This window comes from Epinephelus moara, chromosome 3 (assembly GCF_006386435.1).
Source record: "Epinephelus moara isolate mb chromosome 3, YSFRI_EMoa_1.0, whole genome shotgun sequence".
NCBI lineage: Eukaryota > Metazoa > Chordata > Actinopteri > Perciformes > Serranidae > Epinephelus > Epinephelus moara.
The window spans coordinates 26,587,883-26,602,435 of NC_065508.1; the positions used below are offsets into that span (position 1 = coordinate 26,587,883).

The window sequence follows — 14,553 nt, forward strand, 5'->3', positions numbered from 1 at the left end:
CCTTCCTGTAGAGAGCGTTAGTGTTCTTAGCCCAGTCCAGTTTATTGTCAATGTGTACCCCCAGGTACTTATAGTCCTCTACAATGTCCACACTGACCCCCTGGATGGAAACAGGGGTCACCGGTGTCTTGGTCCTCCTCAGATCCACAGCCAGTTCCTTTGTCAACACCTAGTTAACACCTTGGAAGTCAACCTTGCCAGATTGGATGGTCTCTTTCCAGTTCAATCATACTAATCCCACATATAAGACCCATCAAATCCATGAAGTGTCCAAAAAACCTGCACTGAAGCATTAAAGCTTCAGAAGTCCAGAGCGTAAGATTTTGGTGGGATTAAGTGGCATCTGGTGGTGAGGATGGCAGTTGACAGCCAGGTGAAACTACTACTGATTAGGATTTCTTCATTATATATTGTTCAGGAGGTTTTTACTGGGAGCTGAATTATCTGCAGAGGTCTCTTCTTCTCCAAAACAAACAGACCAGGTGATTAAAACTGATATAAACTGAGATGTACCAATACCACTTTTTCCTTCCCGATACCAACTCCAATCCCTGAACCTTAGGTATCTGCTGATACCGAGTACCGATCTGATACCAGCGCGTAAAATAAAAATGGATGGGATATGAATTGTTTTATGTCTCAGCTCCTAAAACTCTATGTAAAATATTAAGAAATAAATACATAATAGTAGAGGGAATGCCATAAAACTTTTTATAAATTATTATTATCCAGTGTTGACACAGATCAAGACACAGGTGCAGCCACACAATTTGGTAAAAAAGACATTTTAAAGGCTACAGTAGAATGCTTTTTAAACTCCGCTCCGTTTCGCTTGCCTGTAGCATGCATATGTGTAATGACGTGAGGCATTACGTGGTATCGGATTAGTCATAGGCTGTACTCGCTGATACCCAATACCGCATTTTAGGCAGTATCGGAGGCATTTCCGATACTGGTATCCGTATTGGTACAACTCTAGTATAAACACTGAATTAAGCAGTTTCTTATACAGATCAGTGTTTCTCCTACGCTGTTCAGCATGTCCCAATAGGTAGGAAATATGGCCCTAAAATAATATTTCAGGTTATTTTTACGATAACAATATTCTTGACAATGTGACAAATTATTAAAAGAAATATATTTATCATCAATGTAAGAACACAGAATTGCAACAAAATAAGTGATATAGTTTTACAGTTTGCCTTCAGATATTCAGTAAAAACAAAAATTATCTAATTTCTTTAGTTTGTGAACAACAACAGTAACTCATTTAAACAGCTCCCAAATACAAAAAATGCCCCCTGGGATCTATATATATAAATCAACAGGTGATTTCCTTCTGTTAGTAAAATCCTAAATGATTGAGTTGTTTTTTTTCCACCTGGACCTTTATGCTCTGCCATTTCTCCTCTAATCATAACGCTGTAACCTGTGACAGGTTGTTATGATACCACAACTATCACACATTCACATATATGGAGTTTTTTGTCGAGCTGCAAGCGTCAAGTAGGCAAAATCACTTGACAACACCGACTCCTGTGTGCGCACGGTAAGAGAGGAGAGGGAGAGACGCTGTGCTGCTGCCAGAGGAGCCGCTGAAAGAGTTCCCTCTGAGCGGTAAGTCACTAAAAGAGTCTGAGGCTGTGTCCGAAATCATTCACTACTCCCTACTCCCCTACTCACTATATTGCCTATATAGAGGACTATATAGTGAGCTCATTAAAACACTTTCGGACACTACTCCGTTGCATAGTTAAGTACGTCATTACTGTCATTACTGTCGCACAATTAAAACGAGCCAGAGCGATGACGTCTGCTGGGTTTTCAAAATAAATAATAAATTCATTTGTGTGATAAATACGTAATACTGAGCATATTTTCCCACATGAATAAATACAAAAATAAATACACTTTCAGTTCTTTTAAATCAAGACTGAACACCTTTTCTTCTTGCCGTTGCCTTTTATTAAATCATATTAGAAGCTTTTGATTAATTCCTCGCACTGCACCGTAAGCTTTATTCTATTTAACGTTTTAATTGTACTTGTATCTCGTTTATAATAACGTTTTTTCCTCTGTAAATCCGACCCCAACTACCGTTTTATCACCTTCATAAAGGTCTCGTGCTCGCCATAAAAAACAAACTGCCAAACAGACTGCCAAAACCAGTATACTTACTTTCTTTCCTGTCCTTTTCGGTCCTTTTACAGACAAGAAAACGTTGCGGAAATGCCAGCAAATGGCACCGTAGTTTTGTTCCTTCTTACAATTATCAAAATAATTTTGATAAGAAGAAAACACATTACCAGAGAGAGAAGGCTGAGACGTGCTGCTCTTGCTAGATTAGCAAGACGTCGTAGAATCGTAAGTGAAAAGATTATGCTAGGCCTGTACATTTATATTTAAAATAGATACACAAACCGTCATTTCTGAATTGTCAATGTAAACTTTCAGTGTCAGACCAGTGGTCAAATGACACCCCCTACTGGGGAAAATTAAACATGACAATTTTGTTTTTCACATCACATACAGCAGTGGTGTCTGCCGTCTGCTACTGGCGCCACCGCATTGCATCATGGTACATATTGCTCGGTTAGTGACCATCGGTTGTACACTACTTTTTGCGCTGCATTGTGGGATGCTATGAGTCCACTATATAGGGTATATTAATTTACACTTAACATTCGGACAGCACTACAAAATGGCGAACACACTATTTAGTGCACTATTTAGTGAGTAGGGAGTGATTTCGGACACAGCCTGAGAAGTCCGGGGCTGTTAATAAAACATTCAGGACGCCACACTACTGAAGCTGCTCCTCTTTTTGGAACCACTGTGGAGACGGTAGTAATTTCACTTTCAGCCATGCTTGTTGTTGCTGTGAGTAACAGTATGAGGTCAATATGTCAACAAGTTGAAATATCAGCAGTACCTCAATATGAACTTTTTTATATCACAAATCATACCGGTATTATCGTGAACAAGATGACATGGCACACCCCTGGCTGTAACCTTAAAGTTAAACTAATACATTGTAAAGTAACAACAGCAGAGCTCTCTGCATTGATCTCTGTCTCTGGCGAACTCGGTGAGTGGTGTTTGTTCCATCTCCAAGGTAACGGATATAAATGCAAGAGAACAAAGTTCAGTGCGTAATGTTATGAGAAAGTAGTATGTCCCGATTGTGTGCGTACTGCATGCAACAGTACGTACGTTTTAAAGGCAGCTGCAGTACATACTAAAAGTAAAAAGAAAAAGTACGTGATTCGGAAGACACCCAGTAAGTCTCTCTCTCTCGTATGCAGTGTTACAGAGATACTTATTGTTCATAATGTTATGTCATATATGACATCATCAACCTCAAAGTTAACTTCTGCAGTGTCTACTGTCTAGAATGTCAGTCCTGTTCAACGATAAATGGTGGGATGGCCTCGTGCAATCGGATCAGTTGGAAAAGTGTTAAAGGTGCACAGTTTATTTTCTGATATTATAACTTTGGAGATCACATTTATATTTCACTCATGGTGTTCCACTTGCCTGTACAAAGAGTTAACTTGCCCCAGGCAAGTGTCAATGTTGAGCCCTGTGACAGGAAAAAAACGCTTTGGTGGACACACAACAGCTACCAGGTAGAGTGCACTCACTGTACTGTGGTGATTTAGTTAATCTACAGATAACCCATGCAGATATTTTTCCACCAGTGACCAATCAGTTCATCAAAGAGTAGGTAGAATTTCAGTTGACCATGATTTTCTTTGGTTGCTAACAGCCCTAGTAGCCGGCCAACATGAAAATGAAATGTGCAGAGTTGAGAATATGGAGACTGTACAATATATTTCACATTTTGTTCCTACAGTTTCTCTCGGGATTACAAAATTCTTTGTCCAGACTGCACGTACAGACAGTCTGACCACAGAGGATGTGTTACTGCCTGGGAAGCTCTCACTCATCTTTTCATTTATTTTTTTTACCAAGAAAGCCTGGGTTGACTTCCGTGCCCTGTCCACCCACACAATTATCCACTGATACACTTTTATCTAGAAGGTCCTTCTGGGTTCTATCCTGATTATTTGCACTTTTATACCTCGGAAAAGGTTTGTGGGAAAACACTATTTATGATCTAAAAAAAACGATATAGTTTCCTGTTATCTGCCCATAAGGTCAGAACTGAGTTAGGCAGAATTTCTTTCATGATCTCTGCTCGCTCATTCTGATTCTCACAGCAAAATGATTTGAAACTGAAAGAGCTGACCTTCTCTTCGTGGGCTCAAACTGATAATGAAGGACTTTATGGCAGGCCCAATGAGGAAATTTTGAGTTTTGCCTTCCTGGTGGCTATAAACTTTTCTATTGTTTACTGCTTACTGGACACACACAGCTATATTTAAAATACTACTTTTATTTCCTATCAGATCCATTTTTACAATTTTTGCCACGTGACTTCTCTCTCATATCTACAGAACACACTGTAGTCTACTGCTTATTGAGAAAATACAATTAAACATACAGAAAAAAATAGAAAGCTAATGTGATCTTTTACCTTGAACCGACCCTGCGCTGTGAAACAGTTTTACCTGGCTTGTTAACCAGATGATCTGGTGTGCTGTGAGTGTACATAACAAGCCAAGTGGGAATTCTGCTTAATTAAGGGTAACTGTCTGTTATTTTAAAAATTGTATTTCACCTAATATAAACCACTTACACAATGAGAAACTCATGCTGTGTGTGGGTGAAAGTGTGCCTAAGATCAACATGATACTGGTCAGAGCCTAAATCTCCCACACTGCGCTGCTCATGCCAAGTTTAAAGTGTCGGTGTCTTTTGTTTTCATTTCAATTCTTTCTAAGGCTGCAAAATAAAGGTATGAAATTCATTCATTACAAGGGAATAATGTTATGGAAAGTTAGGCTTCAATGATGAGCTGTTATATGTTACAATGAGGAGATGTGTTTAGATTAAGGGGCTTAATTAAAGGTTCAGTGTGTAGGATTTGAATGTATAATCACCTGTAAATAACTGTTGTGTTTTCATTACCTTAGAATGGGTCATTTATGTCAAAATCCACAGAAAGCCCCATGTTGCTTTGCCGTGTTTCCACAGTAGCCCAGAATGGATGAAACCAACACTGGCTCTAGATAGGTCCATTCAAGTTTCGCATCGGCCACCATAGTAAGCAACCCATCTTTTTTTGACATGAAAGTTCTTTATTCAGCATATTAACTGGTTTAAATCATCAGGTCTGTTTGTTTTGGAGAGGAAGAGACTTGTGCTGATAATTCGGCTGATGGTAAAAAACTTCCTGAATGTCTGGATCTTAAGTTCTCAGAGAAAAAAGGTGAACACACTTTTTCAGGTGCTGGGTTAGCAGCCCGTCTCTGACAAGCCATACAGCATAGGAGAAACCCTGATTTGTAATGTGAAACTGCTTTATTCAGTGTTTTTACCGGTTTAAATCCCCTGGTCCATTTGTTTTGGAGAGGAAGAGACTTCTGTAGATCATTTGACTGGCAAAAAACCTCCTGAATGTCTGGATCAGATAAAGGGTGAACACACATAAGCAGGCGCTGGGTGAGCGACCCATCTGGGACGCAGGAGTGTGCCATATCATCTCGTTCATGATATTACTGGAATGAAAATTGATACTGTGATACTTGCAATGTTTCACCAGCCGTCCAGTCACAGTGGAGGAGGGATGGGACAAACACAGCAAAGACCAACCATTACAGAGGACAGATACAAATGCTGAACAACAACAGCTGTTGTTTTTCAGCTGGATAAAGAAAGGCTTTGTTGGACTTTGTTGGAAAGTAACGCCAGCAATTGTCCAACCTAGGAGAATTCTGTCGGACAAGAGCATAATAACCAAACAGTCGACCAACCGACCAGAACTTCACAGCCCTACTGGCTACATATAATAAGCTCTTCACGAGTACAGTGACGCACATCCAGTTTTGCAAGGAGTTGGCATACTAGTCTCTGCTTTCCTTCCCGTCTCAACAAACAACAACACTAAATGTTGCATGTAAACCAAAAAAGTACAACGTAAGCAAGTCTTACAAGTTTCCAAGAACTGCGGGTGGCTCTAATGATCATTGATGTGTGCCACTTTGCTCAGATTCGGGTTGGCACAGCGATTTCAGCTTCCAAAAAACGCCAGCAAATTCAGGCGGATGGGGTTTTTGATGACCCAACACACTGAGGTTTGCAGCTGCCGTTTCGTGGATTACGAAATCTTCGCTACTGCCAAGAGTCGACAAGTATGAGCAACAAACTCTGGCCCATCATTGTTGGACTGGAATAATTACACCAACAAGACACGGGCCGGTGTTTGGGAGCGCTGAACTTATTGTTTGTGGGAGCTAAGTACCACCTTGATGGCGATGATTTAAGTTCAAAGTCTATCACAGAATGAATGAAAGATTTCGCCCTCCATGAGATCATTACATTTTCGAATGTTCTTTTTCCCTTCACCGCCTGCAGCAGGTTCAGGTTCCCCCTAGTGGCCCAGCTAGACTTCCGGACCAGCTTGTTCAGCCTGCAGGCATCCCCTGAGCTTATCACCAGCATCCCTCTGGTGCATCACACTCCTGCTGTTGATTTGAACCATTGTTGTGTGCACACATTGCAGCAACTTGGAGGTCAGTGGTGGGCCATCTGCACCGACACATCCATCTGACTAAAGCAGCCTGCTACAGTTCAATTAAAGCTGCTCAAGGCAAGGTTTCTATGTAAAAAAACACACCTTTCTTATGAGCCCACATCCCAAATTAAGGCGCCAACATTCCCACTAATTGAGACCCAACAGATTTATTTTCCCTAGATACATTTCTGCTTTTGGACATGAACTCTGGCAGGAAATCCTCTCTGCCCAGAAGAGGAGACTAATCAGAATGTGTAAGCCTGCTAAACAGCCGTTGGTGCTCTTTCTACAGAAACAGGACTGAAAATTTGATGTTTTCCAACTCTGATCTATTTTCATAAAAAGCACCACAGCCCAGCCTGCTCAGTGAACACTGTGTTTTCATGCAGTAGATTGATGTTGTATAGATCTAGTGGGTAGGGATGTCCCGATCCAGCTTTTTCACTACCGATCCGATACAGATATTACAGCCTTGAGTTTTGGCCGATACCGATCCGATCCAAGCGCGTATTATACATATTCACTTATTTTGTTGTCAGTCATGTTAGAAAAGGTTTGATCAAGCAATATTACTCTAACAAAAACAACTACTTAATCAGGTTAGTTAGAATGATCCACAACAGTTGGTATGAGAAACTGACCTGTTTATTGTTAACAGGGTTAAATAAACAAACTTTAAACTTGAACATTAACATTAAATAAAAAATATAGCTGGTTTGCTTTGGCTGCTTTGGCCCCTTAATAAATAGAAAATAAATCAACACAAGAAATCTTTAAAATGTCTAACATTGAAATTAAAATAGCAGCAAGACTCCACACACTTGTGCTTTGGCCCCCTAATAAATAAAAAATAGATTAACACCACAAGACATTGTTGACATTTAACAAACAATGCAGCCTTTCCTTTTCAGTTATTTTAGTAGTGTCAGTGCCAGCCTGGTGCTGCTGTTTCCTGGGACCAACAGAGGGGACAAAAAACCACACACAATATTGTACAACTGTTTAAACAAGCAATAGTCCATCCATGGCTCCAATTTCACTAATTGTGCCCAAAACAATGCCATCAGTGCTCTTTACTTAAACAGTAAGAGTGTAAACCAAATAAAAATATCACTCTCAAAAAACCAGAGCAGAAAACAAATAGTCAGTTAACTAAGTTGACCGCTACTCTTCCTACCCTTCCCTCCGTGTGTGTCTGCCGTCTGCATGCTGGCCTGGTGGATTGATAGTAAGTGCTGGAGCCGATCACTGGAATGGACTGCTTGAATCACGGAGCGCTGGGCTGGCCAGAAAACCTGGATCGGAGTCTGTGAAAAACTGGATTGGAGTTCTTGAATCGGCATTTTTCCATGCAGTCCGATCCGATGCCGATGCACGTTTTTTGCTAATATCGGCGGACATCCCTACTAGTGGGACGTTGTCCTACTGAGGCATGGTAGGTACAGATGCTGGCGACACCAGCTGCTCAGCTGCTAGTGAGGGGAGGGGCTGTACCTGCCGTCTGCAGCGTGCTGTGTTCACTTCACTAAATATTTCCAAAGAGCGTTTTTTCCTTTATCATTTTTGACCAAAACTGGCTGCTCTGATCCTCCTGCAGCCGCGCTGGCCATATTACAGCAACAGAAATGTGTGCATGCATGCACAGCGACAACAACAAGCTGGGTTGCAGCGAGGGCTCTGTGCCTGCCAGACGCTGCCTGCACAGCGCGTGTCCGTAGGACCCGTCTCGCGCACCCGACAGGCGCTGAGGTGGTGTGCACTGTTAGTATCGATACTTTTGTAAATTAGTATTGTATCCGGATACAGCGTTTGAGTATCGATACTTTTGACAACCCTAGTACAGACATCAAATAAGCTTAAAACTGCACTCAAGCAAATTAATTCAAAGTTTCCTAGTAGGGATGGGAACTGAAAAGATTTTATTGATACTGATGCCATTATTGATTTTGCTTATCAGGCTGATTCTTTATCGATTCCCTTATTGACTCTTAGTGACTGAAAGAATGAGGTCACAGATACAAGTGGCCAAAATGAGTTTCATCAGAAGGGTGGCTGGGCTCAGCCTTAGAGATAGGGTAAGGAGCTCAGACATCAGGAGGGAGCTCGGAGTAGAGCTGCTGCTCCTTCATTTCAATGAAGGTGGTTCACGCATCTGATCAGGATGCCTCTTGGGTGCCTTCTGTTAGAGGTGTTCCAGGTACATCCCACTCGTAGGAGGCACTGGGGCAGACCCAGAACACCCTGGAGGGATTATATTTCTTGTCTGGCCTGGGGACGCCTTAGGGTCCTCTAGGAGGAGCTGGAAAGTGTTGCTAAGGAGAGAGAAATCTGGGGTGCTTTGCCTGGCCTGCTGCCCTGATGACCCAGCCCTGTATAAGTGGATGAAAATGTATGGATGGATAAAAACACAAATCGAAAGATCTAATGGGGTAATAATGGTCTTTTTCCCCTTTTATTGTATTCATTTGCGTTATGTGATTCCAAACCTTCATCGGAGTTGCAAGGGATTATTCATAAAGTTCTCTACTTCCTTTAGAGATTTGAAGAAAAATGTCCCAATATTTTTTAAGGATTATTTCTGTCGGAGTTTTCTTTTACCAGCCACCTTTAAGTCCCAGGCAAACACCACATAGAGCTTCTTAAGCTTTTGTCAAGTGACTTTTTCCAAGTGAAAGTGAGTTTGTGGGCAGGGTTTAATTATGAGAGGGATATGATCAAATTGTGTTGGGTTTTGATCACTCATAAGTGGGCGTGACTTAGCATCCATGGACTCTCGAATTCACAGCCTGATTAATCTGCTCACAGGCGGCCAAGTGCGGGAGGTGGCAGCAGTTGTTGGCAGCCTCGCCGTGTTCTGTGTATTAGGAACCACAGCGATTTAAAGAGCAGTACCACCCACCCATTATTAGATCTGCAGGCAAAGGCCAAAATATTTCCCTATGAAAATAAGAATACAAACACACACCTCCGACCCGTGATACTGCTCTGATAGATACTGTGACCCACAAACTAACAGTCAAGTGCAGTTTTATATGATGGGAGGGGTTGGCTGGATGCCCCATATTACTTTTCATTGGATACATTTATGTATGCGCCCTTGAGTGCAATATGAATCATCAGAATATGTATTAACATTCTGCAGGGGGAGAAAAGAGTGGGATTTTTATATCTGAATACACAGAGACACAGAATTAGAATGTAGAAAATGTATTTTTAATTTCACTCAATTTTTAAGTTGCCCGTTCAAGTAGAAAACTTATGCTTCAAAGGCTTTCAAAGTCATCATTATCAATGTGCAAGCTGATTGATTGGTCAGTGAAAATCCAATTATGTAATGACTACTGTTCTTCTGTGCCATCACTGTGTGGGATCTAGTGCGAACGGTGGGCCGAGATGTTTTGGATTTTTATCCTCAATAAATAAAAAAGTTTGTAGTTTGTTATGGAAGGTTCATGTCTTGGAGAGTCATGTTTTCACAAGGGACAAAATTAACAGCAGGAGTTTGTGTAGAAATGTCCCTTCTTTATCAGTCAGTAGATGTTTCTCTGTGACCTTGTGGTTAAGCTGTCCTGATGTGGGATGTGGTTTAGTCCCTGTCAAGATCGATGTTCACTCAGTGATAATTATCGATCTGCAACATCAAATTGACTCCATTATAATTAACTGTATGATGCCTAACTGGTGGCACAGTGGTGCGATGGTTAGTATTGTCACCTTACAGCAAAAGGGTTCCCGGGGGGTGGGGGAGCCCTTCTGTGAGGAGTTTGCATGTTCTCCCTGTGTCAGTGTGGGTTTTCTCCGGTTACTTTAGTTTCCTCCCACAGTCCAAAGACGTGCAGGTTAATTGACGACTCTAAATTGGCCATAGGTGTGAATGTGAGTGTGAATGGTTGACTCGTCTGGCGACCTTTCTAGGGTGTACCCCGCCTCTCGCCCAGTATCAGCTGGGATAGACTCCAGCCCCCCCAACAGGATAAGCGGTTACAGAAAATGAATAAATGAATGCCTAATTGTCACATGTGCCTTTTCATATAGTCGGTCAGTGTGGGTGTTTTACTGTGCTGAAATTCAAATAAATGGAGGGTTTCAGTGTCTCAACTGAACACTGATGGTGCTTATTTTAATTAGGCAACAAATGCCAAAGTTAATATGCTTGTGTAGAGCTGTGAGTATACTTGTTTGGCAATTAAAATGCCAAGATAAGCACTATGCATGGTTGGGAGGTATCAAATCAAAGTATTCTGGGACTGGAGAAAGCCTTTGTTTGTGTTAGCACTCACACATTTTAGAGTTTCTCCCATAGAAATAGAATAACAGTGACAATGACTGTGTTTTCAATTATTTCGCCCCTTATCTTTTGGAAGTGCCCACCAGAATCATTACACTTTTAAGTTATCAAACATAAAAGTCTAATATTTGCTTGTTCCAGTATCTCAAGTGTCAGCATTTGCTCTTCTTTTTCTTCTTCTTCTTCTTCTTAGTCTTAGGCCCAATCCCAATATATTGGGATGGGCCCTTAGTCTTGGTCTTAGTCTTCTTCTTCTCCTTCTCCTTCTTCTTCATCTTCTTCGTTTTCTTTGTCTTCTTCTTCATCTTCTTCGACTTCTTCTTCTTCTTCTTCTTCTTCTTCCAGGGTGTCTACAGGTCCTTTAAAAAGTCTTAAAATGTCTTAAATTCAGATTGTCCAGATTTCACATTACCACAAAAAGTTCTCCAGCCTGACTTTACAATCATCGGATAAACCGAAGAATTGCAATAATAAATAGCATTTGTAATGGCAATGACATTTTGTATTCTTTTTACATTAAACACATTAAACTTAAACTCACCCAATTGTTGTCATTTTTCCTTGCTGTTCATTTTGAACTGACATCAGTGTGTTTACTTGGAAAGAATACTTATTTCCTCAGCAGGTTTGGTCTTAAATGTCAGGTAAGGTGGTATTAAAAAGGTCTTAAAAAGTCTTAAATTTAACTTGGTAATGTCTGCAGACACCCTGTCTTCTTCTTCTTCTTCTTTTTAATATTGTATAATTGAGAATATTAGTGGCCGGAAAAAATTGAAGGTTCCATCTTGGGCTCCGGGACTCTGAGGTGTGATGTTCTTTTTCTTTTTTATTATTAGAACAACACTGTACTATAGTGCATCATTAGATTGACGTTAAACAGTGAAGACAATTGATTAATAAGAAAACATGAGTGAACATTCTGTGTCCACAGAAGTGAAAAACAACAAAGGTAAACAGTACATTAAAATTATATATTTGGATGTGCTTTTTCTTTGACACGGGTGTAGGTGTAGGTGTGAGACGTGTGAAATGATGTGGACAATCATTATTTTGTACGCAGCGGTGTGTAAGGGTTGAGGGAGGGAGAGAAAGGAAATATCAAAGAGGCAGCAAAATCTGATGGGCATTTTTCAGTATTTACCAACTTCTAATTACCTGAACAGAAGATCTTAAAACTAATCAATAAAGAAAATCAGTGTTTATCCCAGCGCTATCCTGAACCATTACGGTTGTACACCTGCAATTAAGCATAGCAGAGTAATACAAGCATCGATTTAGAGCCTGAGCAGAAACTGCTCCATGTTCTGCACATATGCTCTTGGTGTTGATGTTTAAACTTTTGTATGTGACCTGCTGGTGCCATAAAGGGGTCCAGTGGGTAAGATTATGGGGGTTTAGTGGCATCTAGCGGTGAATATTACAGATTGCAACCAGCTGAAACTTCTGGTGAGAATTCCTCCAGTGTTCATTGTTCAGGAGATTTTCCCAGGACCTGAATTATCGGCAGATGTCTCCTCCTCTCCAAAACAAACGGACCAGGGGTCTCAATTATAAAACAGTATGTCGCATCCATACTGAAAATGTATGTACGGACAAAAGCCAAAATGGCATGCACCAAAAAATAATTGGCAATTTCGACAATCAGGCTTCAAACTCACCATCTGTGTCGCCAAGTTCCCATCTCCAAAATGTTTGTAAGCATGGGTCAAAGTTTCTCCCATCAAGTCCGTTTTTATTAGTCACATCTTTCTTGTGGGAAGTGGTGTATGCCTCTTTCAGCCCTTGTTTTGTGTGTACGCAATGTTTATAAATGAGACCCCAGGTGATTAAAATCGGTAAAAATGCTGAATAAAGCAGTTTCACGTTACAAATAAGTGTTCCTCCGCCGCTGTCAGACTAGTCCAACACCTGCTAGTGTGTGCTCACCTTATTTCCGATCCAGAAGTTCAGGAGGTATTTACTGTGAGCCGAATTGTTTGCATAGGTCTCTTCCTTTCCAAAATGAACGGACTTGGTGATTTAAACCGGTAAAAACATTGAATAAAGTTGTTTCACATTACAAACCATTGTTTTTCTGTTGCTGTTTGGCATGTCAGAGACAGGCCACAAGCATAGCACCAGCTAACCTGTGCTCACCTTTTTTTTCTGTGATAACTTGAGATACAAACATTCAGGAGGTTTTTATCGGGAGCTGAATTATCTGTCGAGGTCTCTTCCTCTCGAAAACAAACAGACCAGGGATTTAAATTGCTAAAAACACCAAAGAAAGCAGTGTCATTATGGTATGGTTGCAGATGTGAAAATACGAATGGCCCTATCTAGAGCCAGTGTTTGGTTTGTTCGTGTTGGGTTACTGTGGCAACATGGTTACAGGACCCACTCCTAGAGTAGACATAAACAGCCTATTCTAGGGTGATGGAAACGCAACAACTCTTATTATCTTATACGCTAAAGAAAACATACTTACTATATTATGTTTCTGCTAATATATCCCCCTAAATCCTCCACACTGGAACTTTAAAGCCAAGGTTGCCCACTGTACTATGTTTACCAAATGGTGATATGTGAAGGCACAGAAAGAGCAGACAGTGTGGACATGATGACATTATCTCAAAAAATCCCCCTAATTGCATCAGAACAAGCCAAAAATTTCACCTTGTGCATTTGGATTATAATCACAATGGCCCAATTGGGCAGAAAACTACCCAATCTGGCACCACTAGCCGAGGTAGATGAGTGCATGTTGTGTTGTGACTGTGCTGTGCTGCAGTTGTGTGGAGCCTCACACTGTATTCTTTGTATTTCAGGCTCTGTTTGCCATCCGCCGAGTGCTGCTGGCCCAACACACAGCTTTCCCCGTGTCAGGCGCTGATCTGTATGAAGAACTATTGAGCTCAACAGCCATCCTCTCCACTGGAAATCCCAGGTAAAGACAATTCTGCACACACAGCAGAGCACACTGCTTTGTCTTTTGAGGACTGGGGGATTTAACAGTGGGCTCAGTGCCACAAGAGCTTAAAGGAAGATTCACCTCCCAAATCAAATATGTATTCCTGAGGACAGTTCCCCACATATTGAATTAGAAGACATTTCCCCAGTGTTCAGTTTAGAGGCAAAAGTGATTTTGTGGCAATGCTTCTTTGAGCGTACAGCGGCTTCTTCGTCAGTGCCAACTGATATTACTTCAGATTAAAGTCTGTGACTTGTTTAGTGGTAGTAACAGCTGCATTTGGTGTTTTGAAAGTTGAAGGGCACGATGGTCTGTGTTGGGAAGGTTACAGATACAAGTTACCCTGTTAAAAATGTAAAAGTAAAGTAACCATTTTAATTGGATGGATGGATGGATGGATGGATGGATGGATAGATGGATGGATAGATGGATAGATAGATAGATAGATAGATAAAGTGCTTTATGAGACAAATAAAATAGTAGACACAGCAATAAAAACATTGAACATAGGCTAAGACCAGATCAGTGTGTGATAAAAAATAAATAATAATAAAATTGATTAAAGAAGGATAAAAACTAGACACACAAATGTAAATGTAATGTAAATGTTCTTTATTTATACAGCCCTTTACAACAACCCTTTCGGTGAACCAAAGTGCTTTACAATAGATGCAA

The 14,553-nt window shown here is 40.8% G+C and overlaps 1 protein-coding gene across 1 annotated transcript in view; it reads left to right on the forward strand.

Moving 5' to 3' along the window:
* Positions 1 to 14,553, forward strand: part of rad51d (RAD51 paralog D) — a 35,283-nt gene that overhangs the window by 2,025 nt on the left and 18,705 nt on the right. Inside the window, exon 3 of the mRNA XM_050034546.1 lies at positions 13,736 to 13,854. Coding sequence (XP_049890503.1) covers positions 13,736 to 13,854 — 119 coding nt within the window. The remainder of the gene's footprint in view (positions 1 to 13,735; positions 13,855 to 14,553) is intronic.